The sequence below is a fragment of the Cinclus cinclus genome, chromosome Z (genome assembly GCF_963662255.1).
Source record: "Cinclus cinclus chromosome Z, bCinCin1.1, whole genome shotgun sequence".
Taxonomy (NCBI): Eukaryota; Metazoa; Chordata; class Aves; order Passeriformes; family Cinclidae; genus Cinclus; species Cinclus cinclus.
The window spans coordinates 57194964-57218785 of record NC_085084.1 but is presented as its reverse complement, the minus strand read 5'-3'; the positions used below and the strand labels follow the sequence as shown (position 1 = coordinate 57218785).

Here is a 23822-nt window from a genome sequence, read left to right as displayed (position 1 = left end):
AAAAAAGTTGATTTTATTTTTTTTCCACTGTTCACAAACCAAAAGCTGAATTGATCACCTTTTTCTTTCAGACACAGCCAGGTCAGTACAGACAGAAATAAGCTTCTAGGGGAAAGTGAGAGAGTAATTGGAATACCTATTGCTCAGGACTCTGTATGGTTGTAACACAAAAACTGGTAAGAAACCAGGCTCTTGAAAGAAGCATGTAATTTGTGTGCCATTTCATGAATCACTTATAGCACTCTTATGTATCTTTCCAAGCACCCTGGGAATAAAATTCCAAAGTTCAGATGACGCTCTGCTAGGAAAATATTTTTAAAAAATCAGCTCAACCACTAAAAACACATAATCAAGACAGAGTGGAACTACTATAGCTCCTTCCTTACCATGGAAAAAGCCTGCAGAGGGCACTGCTAAACACTGTGTGCATCTTAACATACTTTTAGAGGTTGTTTAATACACTTCTCAGTCCAAATAAGTGCCTACAATGAAGAGACACAGAATACAAGATAAGGTTAATATCCACTAAGATTATATAAGAAAACCCCAGTGTTTTATTTCTTCCTTTTACCTGTTCCTTATATCTGCTCAAGAAGAAACCTGTGGATGTATTTTACATCCTGTCACCCTGTCTCTTGGATAGACACTGAGTTCCATGCTGCAGAGGATGTTCAACAGACTGCCAGATCAGACTCCTGCCTCCAGCATGCTGTCCTTTACTGTTCACCTTCAGACCAAAACCACTCAAATTCATCAGCAGAGCTGAGGCATGACCTATTACAGGAAATACTGTATTACACACGTGCTATGGATAATATGTGTGGCTATAATATGTATAGCAATATATAATATATATATTATAATATATATATATAATTCAAGTGCATTTCATTTGAAATTCAGACTATACAATAAAGAAGACATTCATAAAATTTCAGAAACACCTAGTATAACCAGTAATTTAAATGTATAGTATATGATGAGTCTAGGCCATCGTATCTACCAACACTTCCAATATGCAATAGCTCCAATCTCTCCACCTCTTTAGTCTGCTACTCCCATATCCACCTAATACACTCTAACCCTACTGTGTAGCCCATGCATCATGCAGATGGTGTGGCATGGTAAAAACATGCAGTTATTCCCCCCAGAAAAGTTTCACCGATTTCTTTCCACACACAGCAGCTTGCATGGTTCTTTGGTGAGTTTGTTTACAGTGAATATAAAATGTCTTCCCAGCACTAGTTCATACTGAAAATTATGTTAGTAAATGCACACGAGTCAGTTAGCTCCTTCTACAATCCCTTTTTCCTCTTGGAAACTCATATATAGTTTACAGACTCTTTTTTGAGCAGCAGTGACCCAATGCAATTAAATTATTTGCAGTTCATTATGTTGGTGCTTTGCATAACAGGCAGCAGAGTGTTCCAGAATCTAAAATAATTTAATGATTTTCTAAAGCTGAGATTTCAAAAATGATCTGTGATTCCGGATGTTTTGTCTTCCTAGTATCAAATATCAAAGGAACACAGTTCTTTAGACATATTCAGAAACCACAATGGCTTTTGGCAAAGTAACTGGGTGTACAAAGCAAATACTTCAGTGGTAAGCTATACACAAAACTAAGAGCATATTCACCAGCCACTGAAACCCAGATAATGAAGTCTGAAAGAACAGACTGTATTTCTAAGGATATTTTTACTGATGTAGAAGATTTTTTTAAAACACACTCCTCCACTAAACTTACAGCAGTTATGAAAACCAAATTGAAGTCCTCAGGATGCATAATCTGAAAAACCCAGATTTTCTGCAAATGTTGTGCTAGCTATGTTAAATCTGATAGACCATAGTTTTGGCATTTCAAAATTTTAAAAATACTTGTCTGATGGCAATGGTAATGAAGAGACAGGGTCTTCATGATTTGCTTGCATGAAGCCATGAAGCCGTTTATTGATACATAAAGCAGAGTTCATATACCTCCTTGGTTATTGCTAAAAACAGTGCACCAATAATATTCATATAACTAGGCTATATTGTTTAATTGTAACTAAGTAACATTGCTTAATCAATGCCTCGCTCTAAGCTAACCACGTTTGCACAGTACTTTGCGTGATTCCCCACAAAACAGCATACTAAGCACCTCGTACCAAGCACTTTTAATCTCTTACATTCCTTCTTCACAATCCCACTTATTCTTGCCAAGGCTTGTGGCCTGCTATGGCTAACACGCCCTTGTCAGTTGTGACAAGCTGAGCAGCGCTCACAGTTCTGCTCTCTACCTGTATTCCCACACTTGTCTCCCATTTTAATCTAGTTTTATATATTGGTATGACTGTTAATGCATGGAATGAGCTCTGTCATGATTTCCCTTTTCATTTTTCCAGAGATAATTAAACAAAGAAAGTATCATGTGCCCAAATTTATTTGATTTCTAACCTAACTAAATCACAACTACAACTTTATCCACTCTAAAATTCACTAGTAAAGTTGCAAATTTTAGCTTTGGGTTCTTGAATGCTTGGTGAAAGCCACTCTTCAATAATATATACATTTAAAAAATTTAGAAAACAATTTTTGTCAGTTGTTTGGTTTACCCACTGTGAAAAAAGCCCCAAAACATAACATTATTGCAATACACTGTTGAATTGTGGCTGGAAAATGGGTTCTAAAACTACTGGTTTATACTGCTGGCCACACAAATAATTCAGTCAAAAACTGAAATGGTACTGTGTGATTTGTGCAAAATACACTATAAAATGGATGGCAGTATATAACATATAGTCAGAGAATTATCTGAAACCAATCATTATTAATTGTATTAGTTTATAAATTATCAAATGGTAAATAATATTGCCAAATAAATTTTTGACCATTTGTGAGTAAGTGATTGCTAGAAAAATCAGGTAGAATTTATATAATTAATTTTATTACTTGCACTTTCTTAGCTATCCTCTAACTTTACTGTATTTAAATGTAAACAACTTTGAAAATTGTCATAAATTTAAATATTAGGATTAAGAACTATACTCTGCTCCAGAATTGTTTTTGTCCCAGTACTTCAGGCCATCTACTGTACTGAAGCACAAATTGCTGCATTGAGTAGTAACAATTTAATAAACTGCTCTTCCCCTTCTTCCTGACAGCCTCTTCACAGGAATACTCCTTCCAGTTCTCTTGGCTGAATTCAGAAATCGTCAGAAATAATCAGTGATTTTCCCCTTTATCAACTAGAGGCAACTAGTTGGTACTAGCCTTAGCATCTAATCCACTGTTTGTTCAGTTTTCTTCCTTTTAATTTTAAAATACTCAAGATTTTCTTGTGGTGTTACAAGAAATCACTTCCCTTTTACTGGGTTCGTTTTGGAGTGTTTGGGTTTTTTTAAAATTTCTGATTTTTTTTGATACTTCTTTACATTTCATCTTTAAGCAGGGTAGCAACCATTATAATTGATAATACTGATAACACCTCAGATAACTCTGAGAACACCTCTGTGGATGGTCTGTGGGAAAATGATTTGAATATTTGTCCTACCCTGTCCTGTTTATCTGGAACTGTTCTCAATGTAAGTGTCCATTTGGTGGATCAGTGGATGACTAAGAACACGGGGAGTTTAAGTAACAGGCTAGTCTATGGCAATCTTCATCAGCAGAAAGATGCAAGGTTTAAGACTCATTAGTGCCACAATCAGTTTTACAAAGTGAAGATGACTTAATAAGGAATTTTAATGTACATAATACAGATGCTCACTCACTGTCACACACTTTCTGTGTTTTATTTGATACAACGCCTGCACATGAAAGTAGCATGGCAAAAACTTTATGACATTGACTTTGATCATGTCTCACTAACAGTCTTTCTGTGAGTTTTCTTCTTTTACTTTGAGCTATATTGCTTGTAGTGACAATAGTGGGTGGAAGAGTAATGATTCTTTTTAAATTTAACATGTAGGAACTGACACTGTCACTGCTCATGCAAGAGCTGCAGACTCTTAGGTCTCACATTAGGTGAGAGTTAGCTGCACAATCTGAAGGACAACTCAGGGCAACAGCTGCATATTAACACGAGGAATCTTAACAGAGGAAACTACACAGAACAGCTAACCTTGTCCAACATGTTCATTCAAGATCTGCTTTGCCAGCAGTACTGTCTCCTTCTTTCTTTCACTAGTCTGCTAATATCCAAACTTATATATCTAGGCTGATGACATTTCAATGTCCCTGGATGTTCCCACAGCTCCGCATGAGCTCTTCTTTTCCAGGACGCAACAATCTCAAGACTGCAATTTCCAAAAAAACATGACTGTCACTGAATAGGCAGCTGCAATCATGACTTATTTTCAACCTGGTGAAGTTGATGACATCTGACAAGTGGATCTTTGTATAAAGGGCTTTCACAATTCTGTTAAGCTTTGTTATGATTGTGCTGCCTCTATCTCCTGTAACTGTGCCTTGGTAGCCACTAACAGAGCTGTTCCAGAAACTCTCTGAATCTGGAAACTGCACACATTTAATTTCTACACAACTTTTGCATGCTAGAGTATTATGATTTACACTCCCATACCACAACTCTCAGAAACACTTTCCTAGTCAAGTACAAGTTTATTAGAAAAAGTCTATCACTACTGATTTACCATTCTAGGCATTTAGATTTGTTCTTGATTCAGCCTACAAAAATGTACCAAAGCCATTAAAAACTTTGGTTCATGTTTGTATTTGTCTGACGATTTTGGTAATCACACTTTTAACAACATACTGCCATTGTCATTATCTCTAATTTCAAATATCTGCCTCATGTCTCTCCTCAGAGAAAAGAATGATAGCAGCAATCCAAAAATTGCAAAAGCTTGTCTCTACTTTTTGCACCAGGTACAGTTACCAAAAAATCCTACCATGTAGTTGTTATTAAAAGCAGTAGTAGTTTCCTTCATCAATGCTGGTCTCAGCATTGGTCCTCACACATGAACAGCACGATCTAGAAATATGTTTGCTTCTTATATAAACATGTTAGGATGCTGCAGCATTAACTAAGGAAACTACTAACAAGTACAAAAAACATGCAGATCTCTTACTAACAGGTTTCACAGAATTTCTGACAAATTTCTCCTTGTTTTCAAGTAAAATGAACTTGGCTAAATGCAATTTATCCAGAAGGATGATCCTATAGTTTTAACTACTCTTCAGTGAGCATTTTGTACCATTTATTTCATAATCTGAGGAACAGAAAGAGAGTCAGCAAAATGAGATGATGCCACACTCCAAACAAAATTTCCATTTCCTAATTTAGAAGGCCAACAGTCAAAAACATGGATCAAAAAGGATTCAGAGAAGACTAAAGCAAGGACAGGATTTGTAGCATAAAGCACTCACTGGTTGGCATATATGAGAGTGATGAATTTAAGGCATTTCCAACTCGCCCAGTTAAAAGCTTGAGGTATGAGACATCTGGGTATTTTGTTCTCTTGTTACTATTTTTTTCCAGGTTATGTTATGGTTTTGTTAGAATACTAATATATGTGTCCTCCTAACTCACTTCTCTTTTTGTGCTTGTGCTCAGATGAAAATATTTCAGGTAGAAAATGGTATTCATATGGTAACAAAAATTAATATGGTAACATAAGCAGAAAGCTGCTGGGAGAACGAAGGCCTTAAGTGTGCAGATAATCTATGTTCTTTGAAGAGCACTGGGTAATTTGTTAGCAGTGGGACCTGTTACCACACAGCTCAGCCAGAAAAACTACTCTAACAGGCAGTGTAAGGGTCTGGTTCATAAACTCATCTAATTATTTCCACTAATAGCTATTTCTTTCCAACAGAGGCACTGCCCTTGCAATGACACACAGAGATCTTACCTTTGGTTCTCTTCTATTTCCTTTTATTTTACAGTTACAGAAAAAGTCTAACAAGCTTCATTTACCACCTCTAAAGCTACAGCTTCAGTTTCTACTTTTCATCCTTCACACCACACACTCCTGCTTTCTGCAGCAGGAAAGAGCAGTTTGTATTATTCTCAGTACGTGAATAAAAGCATTTGGGCAATGATGAAAACGAGAATAACAGGTCCTGCATCAAACTCATCAGCTGGGAGAAACGTTTGTGGTAGCACCTGTCAGAAACCTGGTGCCAAACCCAAGATGTAGCATACTCACTGTGTGAGCAACTGTGCCCTGCGCTTACGTTGTCCCCAAAGCCACCTCAGTGGCAATGTTCACACGGGAGACTCACAAGCCTTTCTCACATGGATTTCATCACAGACCCATAAAATAGCGTGGGTCAGAAGGAACTTGAAAGGTCAGCTAGTTCCAAATCCTCCTCCATGGGGAGGGGCACTTTCCACTAAGCCAGGTTGCTCACAGCCCCATCCAACCTGGCCTTCAACAATTACAGGTGTGGGGCATCTACAACTTCTCGGGGCAACCTATAACAGGGCCTCATCGCCCTCACACCAAGTAACTTCCTCCTGAGATCAACTCTAAACCCCCTCTAAGTTTGAATCCACTCCTCCTCATCCCGCCACCCCCGGCCCTAGCTGTCTGACCGCTCCCCTTCACCTTCCGCCCCCACACTCTCCCGCACGCGCTCAGCCCCGCCGCCAGCCCCGCCTTTTCCGCCCGCACCAGTGACGTCTTGCTGTATGACGTCACTTCCGCTCGCTCGGGGCACGCCGCAACCGCCCCTCGGGGCCTCGGACAGCGGAGCGAGGGGAGGGGGCGGAGGCGGGGGGAGGAGGAGCACAAAGAAGAGGAAGAGCACCAGCACAAAGCAAGAGGAAGAGAAGACGGAGAGGGAGGATCCGAAGAGGAGGAGGAGCGGAAGAAGGAGGAGGAAGAGGAGCGGAAGCGGAAGGGGGAGGAGATGGCGGAGGGGGCCTTAGTGGCGGCGACGACAGCGATCCGGAGCGCGGGCGGGCGAAACACCCGCGGGAGGGTGGAGCCGCTGCTGCCGCCGCCGCACCGCCCCGGCGCCCGCTCGGAGCAGTGACCGCCCGGCCACGTCCCCCTCGCCGCCGCCTTCCGAAGGCCTCCCGGCCCTTGCCCAGCCCATATCTGCCTCCGCCCCCGGCGGCTACGGCTCTCCCTCGTCCCCGCACCGGCGGCGACGGCCCCAGCGCCGGGGAGGCCTCAGGCCCCCGTTCCCAGTGGTGCTGAGACCAAGGGTCCCGTCGGTGTGCCGGTGATTATGCCCGGTGGGCTGCGAACGCTGTGTCTCTCTTTCCGCTGATGCTCCGCTGTTCCCCCCGCCTAGACTAGAGCAGGCTGAGCGCCAGCTCCTCTGGAAATCTTCGGCCATGTATTTCCTCAGCGGCTGGCCCAAGAGACTCTTGTGTCCTCTGGAGTCCCTGGAACAACCGCTTCACATCCAGACGGATCCCCAGAGAGCTTTCTTCGCAGTTTTGTTCCCATCTCAACTAAGCATCTGGTACTGCAGAGTGAGTATCCATCGTTTTATAAGCTTTCAGACCCTACTCTCTCAGCTGAAAAGACCTGTCGTCTACTAAATTTTTTTTCTTTCAGAAACGGTTCTGAAATTTGGTGCTAACTTTACAGGATATTCCATTATCTGTGAAAGTGAGCGGTTATCCACGATGCGTAGTGATAGAAATATAGTCTTAAGAAAATGTGCAACATCAATCTGCTTGCAGTTACAACCGGGTTTTCCTAAAAAAATGGGACTTGCAAGCAACTTTTTTGAGACTGTACGTTCTGCTTGTGCTTAACGTAAGGAGTGTTTGTAGCAGTGTGGGGTTTCTTGCATATATGATTCATGTCTTTCACCTTTGTATTTTCTGTGTTTTATATAAGGGAATATATTAATATAGGAGATATGAAACATTCTTTGTTAAAGACAGAACAAATGCTATCACTACGAGGAATGTTATAATATAGAAGTTCACAGACTTTTCTTTTTATGGAAAGTTTAAGGGTTTTGTGGCTCTAACAGAAGACTTGGCTCTGACACAGAAGTCATGGCTTTTGCATGGAAGGTGCTGGTCTAGCTATATCTAGTTGGAAACTGTGAATAATTGACATTAAGTGCCTTGCTTTTAATTCGCATTGTATTAGTTTGGCAGCAAAAATGCTGTTTGTCAGTTTAATCTGATGCAGTCAATTAAAACTGTGATACTGACTTAAAATTTTGATGCTGGATCCTTTTAAATACTGCCTAGATTAGACCCTAAATCTTTCTATAAATATCTCTAGATCCAGGTGGTTTATAGAGTTCATCTCAGATTACCAGGGAAAACCAACAATCCAGTTTTAGAAGGCTGATCCTGAAAGATGTCAAATGACAGTCATAGCCTTAAAATCTTGTTTGAAGTTATGCAGATATTTTATCGCGTTCTATTTTATTGTGTTCAGTAAGGCTGTTCGCTAGTTCCTGGCTGGGGTGCTAATGTTTTTTTTTAAACCCAGGTATCCAGCTAGCACATAATCAGCCCAGTAACTTTACTGTGTGAACATCATCATCTGGCTTCTGTTTTCTTAGATTTGTGGCACACAGTGTGTATAAAGTGTACAGTTTATGGTGTAGCTTTTGCCAGGTTTTGTCTGCAGTTGTAGTCTGTCAGTGCAGCAGAACTGATCTTTTACGTGGAAAGACAAGGAAAACAACAGGCTTGTGAAATGCTTTTCAAGATGTGCACTGTTGTCGAGAATGTAGTTTATTTTATGGTCTGTTCTCAGGGACAAGGTTCGTTAGTTTGCATGCTTGGACTTGTTTTGAGATGTTAAACATTGTATGACTGGCTACAGGTAGAACACTAAAAGAATTCGCCTGGTACAGAAGAGTTGACTAAACTCACAGGTCATTAATGTTTTTAAAATAGATTTTGATTAAGTTTGTAAATGGGTGCTTTTGAGGATGGTGTCGACTTTGCCAGGCCCAATCACTGACTGATCTTAAACTGAAAAACGTGTTACAGTCTCATGACCTCTGTGGACAACTGGCTGTTATAAAAAACCTGGAATAATAAAGGTTTTGGTCAAGGTAATTTTTAAAGGGAATTTCTTGCATTATTTTTATCTATATAGCTGGGGTCCTGTATGTGGTTTGTTGTCTTTTTTTTTCCCCAGGCTTTTCTTAGTTTCAATTTCTTGTTTGTTTTTGAGGGTGAAGCTTAAAATCACGTTTGCACATTGATAAAAGAAAATTAATGCATTCTAGAAAATCTTTTAATTTGTCAGAAAGACAGTCTTTGGAACAAGGATAAATTCTAGTCAGGTTGCACCAACTTGACTTCTTGTCACAGAAAAGCCTTTAGGCTGGTGTTCTTGTTAAGACTTGTAACTATCTCAGCTATTTATCAAAGGTTTCATTTAAGAATGAGGTGATGAGATTGGGAAAGTTCTGTTTTGAACTTTTCAAAAACAGGGCTCTTTGAAATGCTTCCAGGTGAGTGAGTTTATGTTCAGTATGTGTATTTTTAAGGTGCCATAGTAATGTTTAAAGGTCTTTTTCACCTACTGTGCACTAAGAACTAACAGAACTAAGGAAAGTTGATTCCAAAGTGTGGATTGTTTTCCGTTTTAGAATCAATATTGGTATTAAGACTCAAAACCAGGTAACTGGTGTTGAAAAAAGCCAGACAGAATTCTGCTAGAGTTTTTGAACCAAAAAGTTCTTGACTATTTTACATGTTAGAAGAGATTGGAGTAGGGATAGAGAAGACCACTCAGGTGAATCATTTTTCATCATGTACCAGTATTGGTGAAAGGTTGTTGAGCACAGCCCCAGATTTGTTGACATTTATTCACTAATTATATATGTGTGTGCTACTGTACTAGTATACACATTATCAAGCATACACAACATAACCTTATTTTATTTCATCTGTTTAGAAGGAACCTACATTGGTCACCTAGTCCAACTGCCTGACCAAATCTGGGTGACCAGAAGTTAAATCATGTTATTAAGAACACTGTTCAAATGCTCTTATACACTAGTTCACTATCAACAACATCTCTTGGATGCCTGTTCCAGAGTTTTAAAAGGAACAAAAAAAAATGAAGTAATGCCAAAATGAACACATTTCAAAATTTTTACTCTGTCCTATTTTTTAGTGGTACAAAAAATCCTTTCTTGCTCCCTATTGGATTCTCTTAAATACACACCACTGTGGAGACCTCTGCTTCAGGCATTTTCCTTAAATCAGAAGTTTTAGGTCTACGTGTCATAGATAATTCCTTGACATTTATGAGCCGGCATAACTATGTTCATTGATAGCATGGAAAAGCTTATCAAGCATTTTCATTAGGGTATTTTTAAGTACTTGGATGCTTGAAATGAGAAACATCAATGAATGATAGAACCTTTCTGAAATGCTATAATGAGATAATTACTGTTTAATAGATTGTCTTGTGAGCTGAAGTTTTACAAGGCAGCTGTCCAGTCCTATGTGTCATGATCTTTCATGCTTGCACCTCTATTTTAATGGAGCTTATGGTGGACTAGTGATATCTTTTTACAAGGCTGTTAAACAGGGTTCTATTTGTTCATTAAGCTTATTTAGTTGATTAAAGGATCAAAGGAACATTGTAGTTGGCCCTTTGAAAATGTTACTTTGGCAGTTGTGGCTTCAATTTTACATTAGTGTAGTTATCTCTTGAATTCTAGAAGTTCACCCATAGGGCTCTAGGTGTTGGGGGCCAAGGTAATGCAGCTAAGGAAGAAGGTGTCACAGATGAGTGGAGTTCCCTGCCTAACCCTTGACATGTGAGTTGTGTACAGCAAGAATAGTCTGCTGACGTAGTTGAGCATGTAAATATGGTTCAGTGTTTCCTTGCTTTAGTATTAACAAACTTGTGACAATGACAGGAATAAATACTGGCCTTGAATATTTAATGAAAACTTCTGTAGGTTATTGGGACTATTTGCTGTCACTCTGTCAGTTTTGTGGGCCCTTTGAAGCCAAGAGTAGCTTGTCCCATCTGCTCTTTCAGAAGAGAATTCTTGATTATCTATATGCTTCTCATCTTATGATTTACATTTACTCTTGTTTTTTTAACTTGTGTTTTTGTTTCTTTTTTTTTCTTATGGTCTGATATTGAGTCAGAGCACCTAAATGAACTAAAATAAGCTTTTGGGAAAGCCTGCGTATCAGAATCCTAGGTAGTCAAATAGTTAATATTCATTTGAAATGCTGACTAAATTGATATTCAGACAGCTCTCATAATCTCCCATATGTGCTCTTCAATCTCTAGCTATTGCTGTATTAGAGTTGAAGTCAATGTATGCTTTAAATCTAAGCATACAATAGGACAAAACTGGGGACTGAGCTTCTGCTGGGGAAATGAACTCCATAACCTGGAATTTTGCCCCACTATAAAAGGAGTTAATTGTGACACAGTGCATAGAGTTTATACGATATATTAATAAATGCATCAAAAATTTCTGGAGTTGTTTCTGTAGTCTTTTTTTATTTAGGCTGTTAAAAAGAAGTGTTTTCATTATGCTTTTAAGATTATGTTTTCATCTCAGAACTGTAAGCAGAATAATTTACAGAATTATTATGCATGGCTTTTTCTTAATAGAATTGAATACAACCTCTGGAGGCTTTTTATCTAGAGCTTGATTCAGAATGGGACAACAGATGTCTTGATACAAGTGGTTGTGTTGGCTGTGTATTGTGGACATTATGATACAGATAGCATCACTACAAGTTGAGATAACCCAGCTGAAGTAGTGGGCTTTCTTCCTTAGTAGTTTAAATCCCCAAAATGCTGGTTTCTTATTTATGCCCTTTAAACACTTGTGCTGTTGCTTCTGTTAAAATGATGCATTTGCAATTATATAATGAAACAAATGTTACATTGAATTTATCTAAAGAAATCCAAAATGTCCTGTGGTTATTCAGTAGGACTTGCAGGCTTTCAGTGTTGCTTGTATTACAAAATAGATGACCCCTGAAAGCTGTGTCATAATTATGTGTCCAGTTAGTTGCATGAACAGAAAACCAAAGATGTATAGAATATGCCTTTGCTTTTTGGAAGCATTTTTGTGCAGTAGGTTAGCTGGAAACTTTCACTTGGGAGAGGTAGTGGTTGACAATTCTGCACTTTGGTTTTCCGAATTATTTCACAATAGCCATGAAGCACATGATTGGAAGCTGTGTCTGCTGTGTTGGGTGGATACTCTGTTGATTCTAAGCTTATCAAACACTTTCAAAATTAAATTAAAATAGTTATGGTTTTATAATTAACCATGCTTTCATAAATCCATTTGTTATCACCTTGTGTCTGTTACTGACAAAATGGCCTTTTGTGGTCTATTTATATTAATTTTTCTGTTCCTTTTACACACATGCTTGCTTTTCTCCATATAATCTTTCTGTTTTATTCTTTCACAATTTTACAAAGCTTCAGCATTTAAAGTGAAGCACGGAGCATATAGTGACAAAATTAAGTGCACAGTGTCACCAGACTTCTGTTCTGTTCTGTTTTCTCCCACCCTTATCTCTGTCACTTAGATGCTAAGTTCATCTGAAGAGCATTTTTGATTTTTGTCTTATGCCTACAGCCTGATGAAGCATTGAAGCATTTGGCATATAAAACTAAACAGAAATTAAAATTTCCCTGTTAGTCAAAGAAATTGCTTATTTATCCTCACTGAGATGGATTTTTGATGTCTAGAATAATGTGTAGTATGGGGATGAGAATATTAGGTTTTAATAATTATCCACAGCCGTGCAGTTTCTTAGATTGATGTTACATTAAGAAAACCAAACCTGTACATAAGACCATGTTGCATATGTGCTGTCAGGTCATGTGTTTGCTTTTCAGACTTAGTCCAGTAGTTTTCTATTGTATTTGATGACCTACTTGTAAAATCAATAATATGCAGTTTCTCATTAACCTGCTCTCAAACCAGAGAATCTGGTTTAACAAAAGTATTTTTTTCATTATTTTATATTCTGTCAGATGATTATACCTCTTTCCAGTTGGTTAATGTGTCATTTTCTGTGACACTCTGTAAACATCTCAATTAGGACACTTTCTCATGGGAGGGCTGTTGTTCAAGGCTGCTTGTCCTCTTTAAAAGAGGGCCTTTGCAGAACAACATTCACATCTTAGTTAAATGTCAGCTTGATTTGACTTTATCAAATGTGATAGAATGCGTTAAGGTAAATGAATTAGTAATTTCCTTTATCTAAGCTTACTGAGAGAATTTGCTGCAGGGTTTGTATACTTTAATGGATTTTTTCATAAAAACTACATTATACATGGCTACGTGTTCTGACCTGGGTTATGCTTCTAATGCTTTGTGAGCAAGCTACTGTATTAGGTCAGTTAGAATTAAGTAAAACAGTAACAATTTGGGATTATTTCATTATGGGTTTGGTTGTGGTGTTTTGTGTTGCAGTTTTTTTGATTGTTTGCACAGGTATTTTTGTCCAGATGTTGATATAGATCTCATCTTTCATAGTGGAAAGTCTGGAGGGATTCTTAATGTACAATTGACAATTAAACAACTGTGAGTTTTTAAGTACTTTGAATTTCAGTGGCTTTGTTGATGGAGCTGCTTAGATACCTTACTGTTTTAAAAATAGTGCAATTCATTTCGGATAATGCAAACCATATTTGCTTTCATGTTATAATCTCCCATCAGAAAAAAAGAGGCATGTTTAATGCTAGAAAACCATTGCTGTGGAGCATAAAAACTTGTAAGAGCTGTGGAACACATTCTTGTCAAGAGATGGCCAAGGTAGCTGACTGATGGAAGGAGATAAAATTTAGCTGTGCGAACAAGTTCTGTTTCTTTTCAGTACTGTTAACTAGTGCACTGGGGAGTTTGTTTACACTTTAGTAATTGTAATGCTGTATTCTTTTTAAGGTTACATTTCTTATTTTTCTTTTCACTGTTTTTCTTATCCTGTAAACATCCACTGACACAATTCCTTTTGTAACTCAGCGGCAGCCTCTGTTTTGCCTGACCTTACATTCCTCCTGAGAGATGAAACATACCATATCAAAATGCTAGATTTTCTTTGCAGCAGTTTTAAAAATGCTAGCTGTGCTTCTTATCTATTTTGGGAAGCTTTTTAAATGTTAAATTGCAATTTGTATTAAGACTTGCTAGCTCACTTCTTTCTTCCTTATAACTGAAAGTGTTTACTTCTTCCTCTAAACAAATTTTTACTTCTTTTTAAACAATTCTATTTGTTAGGTCCTTTGCTATGTTTCTGGAATCCAGTTTCATCTAAAGCTGTGACTCTGTCATTGATATTTCAGCAAGTGGATTTTAAGCATTGTAAAGAAGGATTAATTTATTTACTTATTTGAGACAGTGGGCAAAATTAATTAGTTGAGTTTAACTACATTTCTTTATAATTTTAGTAGCTGCATGCAGAAGTGTGAAGAGTAAAAACTATGGAATTTTAATGACGCTTATGTGGAGATGGGGGGCGTTGACAACAAATGTACAATTTCTTACAAAAAATGTAAAGATTTAGGGAAAATTCTAATTAACAGAATCTAAACCCCTACTGTGTCTACACAGAGTATGAACTACAAAAAGAAGACAGTATCTTGCTAACTAGCCTTCCCCCCTCTTTTTGTTTTGTTTTGGTGTTTGGTTTTGTTTTTTTGTTTGCTTTGGTTTTGGTTTTATTTGTTAAAATGTATGTTCAGTGGCTTGCTGTGTTTGGGTGAAGTAGTTAGGTTGATGTATATTCCTGTTTACAGAAATATTCTTGTGCCATTATACATTGTCAGTCACTTTAGATATAATAAATAATTTCAGATGTAGAATCGTTATTTCTCATGCATAAGCAGAGCAGGATCTGGAGCTCTCCTTCTGTCTTTGTTAATCCAGACCATTCACATGTCTGTGGAAAGATTTTAAATAGAGGGGCAAATTTGTATGTTAGGGTTTTCCTCATGTCTGAATTAATGCTTTTGAGCTATGTAGTATGTGGAAATGAATAGTTTTGGTATAATAATTCCTCATTTAATCTCCAGCTAGGTAGCCTTTGTGACATATTTTAATAAAAAGTGAGTCTGCTTTCTAATAAGAAGGTCCTTAAATTACAAAAAAACAACATTGAGTGAAAGCATTATTTTTTAACTCCTTAAGTCCTCACCTGCAATGCAAAAAGCCTAAAAATCAATTTATATAAATTTTGTAGCTGATGTGTATGTGGAATCTTCTTCCAGGTTTGAAGGTATAATAGCAGCTTTCTTATGAATCAATGTCACAAGAGTTCTGCACTGTAAATTCTGTAATTATATTCTGTAAGAATAGTAATATAGAAAGAAAATTGTGTATTATTGAGTTTCTAATTTTGCCAGCTGCTAAAATGCTTCAGGTACAAAAGTGCTTTAAGAATGATCTCTGGGTTTGTACTAATGATGCAGATTACCAAGACACTACTTTTTTTCGGTATATCTAAGGCAGCTCAGGTGGTTCTAAGCCGATCAGTGAAAGGCTGTGTACTTCATTGAAAACAATCAACAAGAATCTACTAGTAAGAATAATTAGTTGTCCATTTAATGTTAGATAATTTGATGCAAAAAAGCCACATAAATTGAAAAAGCCGGTGCAAATAGTTCTTAGGGTAAAGATTAGTGTGCTTAACATTAAACACATTAGTTTATTTGTTATATTTCAGTTCTGTGTAGGTTTGAAATTTAAACAATAATGCTGTTAGCAGCACACCAAGTCATCCTGTAAATTTACCAGGGCTAAGGCTGCTCATGTGATACTAATCCGGCTTATTTGCATGCATGATAACAACATTTCACTGCTTTGTTTTATACTATTTAAAATATTCATACTTTAAAATTAGGTTGTTTGTAACTCTGCTTTTTCTGAAAGGAAACTGAAGGAAGTGATTCCAAATAGGATGGTAGTAGATACTTACCAAATTCTGGAGTGGTGGATACTCACAAGATTTCTGGATAGAGTTAATGGTTTTGTGTTTGTTGTATTGCTTCTGCTGGTCCATCAAGTAAGGCAAGGACAGTAGTAAACTTCTGTCACCTGTGGTCATAGTGCTCTTTGCGAAATTTGCCTAGTGGTTTGATTAATTTCAGTAAAATTGAGTGATTACTCTGTACCCTCTTGGATCCCTTTCAGTGTGCTTTTTCTGGTACAATGTTCCATGCTCCAAATCTGAATGAAAACTGAAACTGATGAAGCTAGGACAGTGTATGATATGAAGATGAGGGGTAACTTCTTTGACGAAACAAAGTGTGTGCTGCTTAATTTAACTTCCACCTTCCAGGCTGGAGGATAACGGAAGGGAAGATACCCATATAAGCTGAAAACTGTTATTGATTCAAGAGCAAGAAAATAGAGGCAGTTGTGCAATATATTTAAGGAGAATGAATGCTTCTAAGCACTAGAGCAAGGAAAGGTAACTTTGCATTTGATTTTGTGTTGCAGCTCTCGACTGTATTTGTGAAAGGGAATGAGGGCTTAGTACTTATGGCAGCTTTTTCTGGTCTTCATCACCCCAAAGCTTTTCTCCCTTCCCAGAAGGAAAGGTGCTAAAGGGTGCACCTCACTACTTGCAAAATCCTTCCAGCTATCTGTAGAGGTGAATTTTCAGCAGGTTCTGACAGCCTGTTCTAGAAAACAAATTTCCTGATTGTCATTCTATTTAGTACAATGGTCAGCCCATTTAGTAGAAACTAAGCAAATGAACTCTACCAGATATTCTATGGAATATTTCATCCTAATTAATTTTACAGTCCTTGTCATTATAGGAACCTGTTTAAGGTGGGCCTGTTCATCTTAAGCATCAGTCACCCTTTATCTAAGTTAAAACTACCTCTGTACTCTGTAATGACTCCTTACTATGCAATTAAGTGTTTTATTTAAACGTGGGTTTGAAAGAGTGAGATTAGGAATGACAGTGTTGCAACAGTTCTCCATGGACTTTCTTTAAAAGAACCATTTTCTAACGGATTGTCAAACACATAATTAATTTTTTAACCTCCTTTGAGGGACTCACATAGCTGTTAAGGAGACGTAGTTCTTCACAGGTGTAGCTCAATGTATAAAACCTCCCATTCCTTCTTGATATGTGATGTAATTATTTATATTTTTTTCCTTCAGCCAAGTGTATTAATCGTAAGCTACAAGGAACTTTCAAAAGCAGCTTCTCAGTTTGGACCTTACAAACAAGCAGAATGGCGGCCCGATAGTGCAATGATAGCTGTTTCGGTAAGCAGAATTTTTCCTTCTTACTCTGGTTAAACTATTGCAAACAGAATTTTATGTTACCAGTTTCTGTGCTTATACAAACTTGCAGATCATAAGTACATTTAATTGATACTTGTCTTCCAAATATAGGTAATGGTACCAAGGACTTTTTAGATCATAGAAGCTTTCTTTTCTAGTTTTCATTAATTTTTCCCTGTGAGAATGAACTACAGTTCTTCATCCTAAATAAATGGTTAGATGTATTGGTAGGCATGATACAACATCTCATTACTTTAGCAATCTGGTAACAAATAATACAGTAATGTAAAGTTGTGTGAATGAAAGAAATAGTTGTGGGCTTAGGTGGCATAATCATATTTAACTTGGTAAATAGGGTTTAAAGGTGAGTCTTAAGAGATTAAACTGTGGCCTTATTACTGGCTTTTGGTGGTTTAAAAAATATTGCAAGTCTCTGAGGATGCAGAAATAGGGGCACTGATAAGTGATACATGAACCCTTCTGTTAAGAATCTTAGAGATGAGCTCTTGTCTCACATGGAAATAAAGTCTTGTTTCATAGATAGTGCTGTGTTCATAGCACTTTGGACTATTTCTGTGGCAGTATTTAAAGTTTGAGGTGCAAGGGGAAAACAAGAAGGGTGGGAGTACAGTTTATAAGAGCTGCAATATGGGATAATGCTCTTGGTGTCTTTTGGTCAGGTCTTAACATCAGGACCAGGTCTGAAATTAGATACTGTTACCTTAGTGGAAAACACCAGATCATTTATGGAGTAGTTCATGTCTCTAGCAATATCATGATAATCATAAATCAGCTAAGCTTCCCATGGTCCTGTTTTCTTTTGTGTAATGCAACTTAATGCAAGTAACTAGTTGGTCTAAAATGTTTAAATTATCTAAAAGTATCTCATGAAATCAATGAAGTCAAGCATTTCTGTTAGTGCCAGATTATATTCTCAGTGACTATTAATAATTACCAGTTAAGTCAGAAAGTTTTCTGTAATTTTTGCTATGAGTCAAAATGAATTCTTCAATTTTATATTGCAGCATGTATATCCAAACACATTTTAATTAAACCTTTATGTAGTTCAGAGGAAATTTGAGTTTTTATGTTTAAGTACTTTGCATATCGTGGGGGTTTTTTTCTGAGGTGTTGGTGATCCATTTGCTCAAGAGAGCTTGTGGTTTAGCTGACAGTCAGATGACCTTTAGTTTCTGCCACTTTGGTCACTGCACTTTAAAGTTTTTCTGCAACTAAATGTACAGTGTTCTTTTTGGCAGATAGTGTCAGAATCTAAATGCCCATAAAGTCTCAATTTGTAAACTAATGTTCTGTGAATTAAAATTCAAAATGGTCATTACTTACAAAATAGTGTACTGAGATTTGTAATATTCTTTGTGTTTCCTAGGATGATATTTCATCCCTGGATATATATATATATATATATACAAATTATGTAGTCAAGCATGTTTGTTCTGGTAGTTTTAACATAAGTTGTTTTGCTGCATACTTTAAATATATATATAGTTTAATTTGGAACAGTTAGTGAGTCCTGCTGAAAGACCACATTTACAATATTGCTGGATTTGTTGTAATGAGACAGAAAGTTAGTTTTTTGACCTTAATGAAGAAGTTGTTCTGCAGATGTGTGATGCTCTCATCCCTAATGAGAGTTCTGTCCAAGTGAATAGTTTTTCTCTCTTTTCTTAACTAACACATTCAGATGAAGGAGCAATAGCAAAGCAAGTTTTTAATGAAAAAACACAGTAATTTTGAACTGAATTAGCTGCCCTTAATTACTGAAGTCCTGTGCAGCAGCTAAAAATTTTACTTTGAAAGCTGTGGTAGGTGATGTTTCTCACCTGGTGCTCAGGAGTACTTGATTGCAGTAATTTTCCATAATAAAATAAGGCTTAGTATGTATACTTAGTAGCCAAGTGGTACATTCCTTTTTTTTCATTTTTCTTCTTTTTTAAATGGCATAATAATGGTGGGGAGTGAAGTCTGGGTTTTATGTCGACTAGACGGACCAGAGATATGCATGTTTTTTGTTTCTGGCAGCCCAAATATTCAGAGTGTCTTTATGAAAACAAATAACTATGCAGCTTGTGCTTTGAGGTAAATATTATTTGTACTGCAGGCAGACTTTGGGCTACTGTATCATGCATTATAAAATACCTCAAGGAGCTTTAAAGGTATGCAGTTAAACAAGCTTAAGCAGTTTTTCGTAGTGTCACTATTCCCTAGAAATTCTAACTTCTTTTTCTGCTAGTATCTTCCATTGTTAAACTGTTGGCACATTTCTTAGACAGATACTATTTTTTTCCCCTTATATTTTGTAGTTTCTTCTTTCATATTGCTACCTTTGTAATTTTTCCACTGTTAATAGGAAATAATTTTTTCTTGTCTAGTTTAGTAGATACATGCAAGGTAGCTAATTCCAGTAGTAAATCAAACTTAGGAAAAGGGGTCAAGATGCTTCAGTATGGAGAAGTATAGGATGCATTTTGGTCCTTCCCCTTACAGGCAGTTCTCCAATACAGACTTCTCTTCAGCATGCATTCTCATAGCTAAGGCAGTGCTTTATTAATCATGGTAGCATACAAGAAACCATGTTGTGAAATCCTTGCCAAGATTCTTAGTGTTTATACTTCTGACTGTCAAAGTTTAGAAAGATCAAGGAATGGATGACAGTGATGATTACTTACTTAGTAAGTTTAACTCAGACATTTTTAAAGCAATGAAACATCTGTAAATTAATATGATCAATTTGCCAGATGTCTGTGCTTGCATGCTTCTGCATTTCATCCCCCTCTTGATGGAATTTAAGGTTCTATTTAGAAATTAACTATAACAAAAGCAGCTTTGTGCTTTGAATAGTGTTCAGCAAGGCCCTTTGTACCTTAATATCAGTATAAAGCTACTTCACAGTATTGTTTTACTATTCTTTCCAGGATAAGATAACTTACGGGTTAAATATTTAATGATGTAATGGAAAGAACCTGTAAAGATCTTAGAAATGAACACGTTCCTTTACCACATAATACCTGAACATGATATTACAGCACACAGAAAAGCTTCCATTTATTGTCACCCTGTCTCAAGCTCACCAATTATGGTTGAGACTTTATTCTTGCTTGAAAAAGATACTCACTTTGAATGACAATAATAGTGTTTCTTGGAATTCGAAGCTAAAACAGAAATTTCCTGAAGCAAAATGTTTGACTGAGGAAAGCCATGGCATCTATGAAATGATACAATAAGCTAACAAGAGCATTGCTTTATTCAAAGACAAGGAAACCAATCTTGCAAAGAAATATGAAACTATTAATTTCAGTGCTTTTTGTCCCCAGTGCTTTGGATACATGCCCACCCTATATTAAAATAATTGGATGGACACACTATTTAATCAAAATGCATTTACCAATTTGTCTGGAAAATAAATCCATGCTGTAAACAAGTAACACTTCTTTGAACACTTAACATTATTGGACATCTGCTTCTTTCATGCTTATGCAAGCAGCTTCTGGGTATGACTGGAACGTCATGCAGCTAAATGATCTGTGTTTGTTCCCTGTGTATAGTATGAAGTCATTCTTCCAGAATGACAGAGTATGGTGACACAGTGATAAACTCTTTGCACTCAGTAATGTCTGTTTGTTTTCAAACACGTGGAGAGTTTATTCAGGTACTTCCCACTTTGTTTTCTGCATAAATTCATGTAGTTGGTATGAATTATGTGCCTAGTATGTAGTATGTATGAATTATGTGTAAATATCTGAAAGAGATGTCAGGTCTTACAGGTTTGCATGAATTAGAGGAAAATTTCTGATGGACTTGTGTATAAAGAGCATTGTTTTTCCTTTTTTCCTCATTTGACTTTAAGGGCAGGTATGGATTTTACCTGGAATTAATATCAACACACAGTACTTTAAATGTCTGGATGAATGTCTATTTGAATTCAATATATGACACATACATAGAAATCACATAAGACTAACAGATTCTATTCACACTGAGACTAGATATATATCTTATCAGCATTTCTCTTTCAGACTGCAAATGGATACATCTTATTTTTTGAAATCCCATCAGCAAGAGACAAGTATCTTTATGAGCCTGTATATCCCAAGTAAGTATTTTAAACTTTGTATCCTCACAGTGTGAAAAATATGATTTGACAACTCCTAAGCAGTTTTTATGATAAAAGATATTTCCTTACAGAGTATGTTTTTAACACTTGATGAGTATATGAACCATTATTCCTATGAATTAGAGTCAGTACAGGGGAGAAGTTGTCTTTAATTAGATTGCTGTGTGCTTGTATGGTTTCTTAGGTCCATCTTACAAACTCTCAAAATCCTTAGTGGCAGGCTTAAAATTGTCTGATTTTATAATTTGAGATAGTCGTTGCATTCATGATCTGCAACAAGATTTAATATTTCCTTTTGAATAACTCAGTTGAAAAATCATGTCTTAGGACCTATTGAGGTAGGTCCTACCTATTCAAAAATAGAGCCTGTCACCAATGTTTCATAACCTTGAGATTTAAAAAAAATAAAAAATGAAATAAAATCCCAGTATTTTTGAAAGCAAGTGGATACTTTTTAGTAAGAGTGTACAAATATTTTTGTTGCAGTGTGTTGTCAGTTTCATCTTATTTTTTGTATTGTGAACAACAGAATACATCTTAATGCATTTAAAATGTGACTGTATTTTGGGTGTGTTTGTGGTTGACTTAGCTGATTTTGGATTTTGCAAAATTGGGAAATGCCTAGGATAAATTAAAACTTCAAGGAGTGTATGTCTGTGTGTTTAGATAGGCAGAATCGTTAGTCATGGGTCGGATTGAATTCGTCCACACAAACAATAACTCACTCTTGATTTCTGCTTAGCTAAGATACTTCTTTTTTTCATGTGTCCCTCTATATATCTTCATCTTTATGATATACTAGTCAGTTTATTTTTTTCACATTCATAAAAAGAGTTAAAACTTGAATCATGGGTGTCTCCACATGGTCATCTCTGAGGAGTATTGGATAATCTAGGATGTCAAGTGAGAGACATTTTTTTCTTTTTAATGTAAGTGTTAAACCATGAACATTAAAAGAAAATAAAAGGGGTTTCCAATAGTACTGAAACTAAAAATCTGCCTTCTCTCACAAATATGTGTAGGAAGAAATTACTTAGCAGGTAGAAAAGGATTTCAAAGTGAACTTTCCTTTATTGATTAGAAAATGCTTTGTGTGTTATGGCTGTAATGCATCTTTTGACCTCTGAAATAACCCTTAAAGCTCTGGAATTAACTGGAATTTATTGTTGCAATTTACTCTTCCTGTTTTCCAGAAACTTAAGACTAATGTAGACAAGTTATATTATTTCACTTGTCTCTTTGGAGACTGAATAGCAGGTTTCAAACTGACTCTTCATCTCTGGCTTACTGTCATCAGGGAAAAAGGCAGACAATCTGCTGCTGCAACTTGGCTAAAGAAATACTAGTAGTATATTCTTAGTTGTACATTACATAATGGAGAAAACTAAGCAAGTAGTTTATTGTGTTTTTCTTGTTCTTTTTGGAAAGTTAGGGAATGTTTTAATTGGGAATATATGAAAGGTTATGTAAATATGTATAAAACACATGGTAAAAGTTGAAAAAGAAGCTTTGGAAAGTTTGCTTAGAAGATCACTTGTCAGAAGACCGGAAAATACTTATTAAGCCATCAGTGACTAACCAGTCTAACTTTTACATAAGACTAATAATTGATCTGAATTGTTGCCCTGAAAATGCATGTTTTAGTTGGTATTTGTGTGTTGAACAGTCAGGGTTTTAAAATACATTTGTATAATCCAAAAAGGACTATAATGCACATTCTGTAGATGAATAGGACAAGGTGTTTTTCCCTGGTGTGTTTATAATAGGTTGCTCACAGTCTCCAAAGACTAATTACCTTAGGAAGATCAGTGATCTCACTGAATTTACTGGAATTACTAGTTTGTCTATACTTAGCCCTCCATTTTGAAAACCTAATTACTACTGTTCTGATTATATTCAATCAAAAGAAAGACAGTTCTTTGTGGTTGAGATGTGCCTCCTGTGATTAATGTCAAATGATTCTTTAAGTTATTAAAATGGAATGAACTTTTTTTGCAGGTGCAGATACAGTGTGCTGCCTGTGGGCAGTCTCACTAATTTACATTGTAGAGCAAATACTTGGCAAGGGGTTAATCAAACAAAAAACCTCCAATCTAAAATGAACAAACAGACAAATGAGACCCAAAGCTAGAATTGAATCTTTCAGTTTTATCTTTCTTTTGGCATATGCTCATTTTCCAATGGCATTATTTTATTGAAATGCTTGGATTTCACTTCTGCTGGGCTGAACAGTACCAAATCAGTTTTCTTCACTCTGAAGCCATTACAGATAAGTGAAAGGCCTTGTATGCGACTTACCTCATACTTGAAAGGGGACATCTTACTGTTTTCTCCCCTGTCACAATGTGTTCTTCGCTCCTTCCTCTATGTTGGCAGCAGTGATTATGCAGCTGTGCTTTAAGTAAAGTTGGATTTCTGACCTGATGGGGAAACTAAACCTGCCTATCTCCCTTTTTTACCCCTTCCTGTCCTCTGCCCTGGATTCTAGTAAGCTTAGTTTGCAAGTTGG

General features: G+C 36.7%; 1 protein-coding gene across 3 annotated transcripts in view; it reads left to right on the top strand.

Annotated features, from left to right (window-relative positions):
* The first annotated feature begins 7082 nt into the window (after positions 1-7082).
* RIC1 (RIC1 homolog, RAB6A GEF complex partner 1) overlaps positions 7083-23822 on the top strand; it is a 45612-nt gene continuing 28872 nt past the window's right edge. For all 3 annotated transcript variants that reach the window (XM_062512898.1, XM_062512897.1, XM_062512896.1), the window contains exons 1-3: positions 7083-7426; positions 17056-17163; positions 21216-21292. In XM_062512898.1, the coding sequence (XP_062368882.1) occupies positions 7286-7426; positions 17056-17163; positions 21216-21292 (326 nt within the window). In that variant the 5' untranslated portion in view covers positions 7083-7285. The remainder of the gene's footprint in view (positions 7427-17055; positions 17164-21215; positions 21293-23822) is intronic.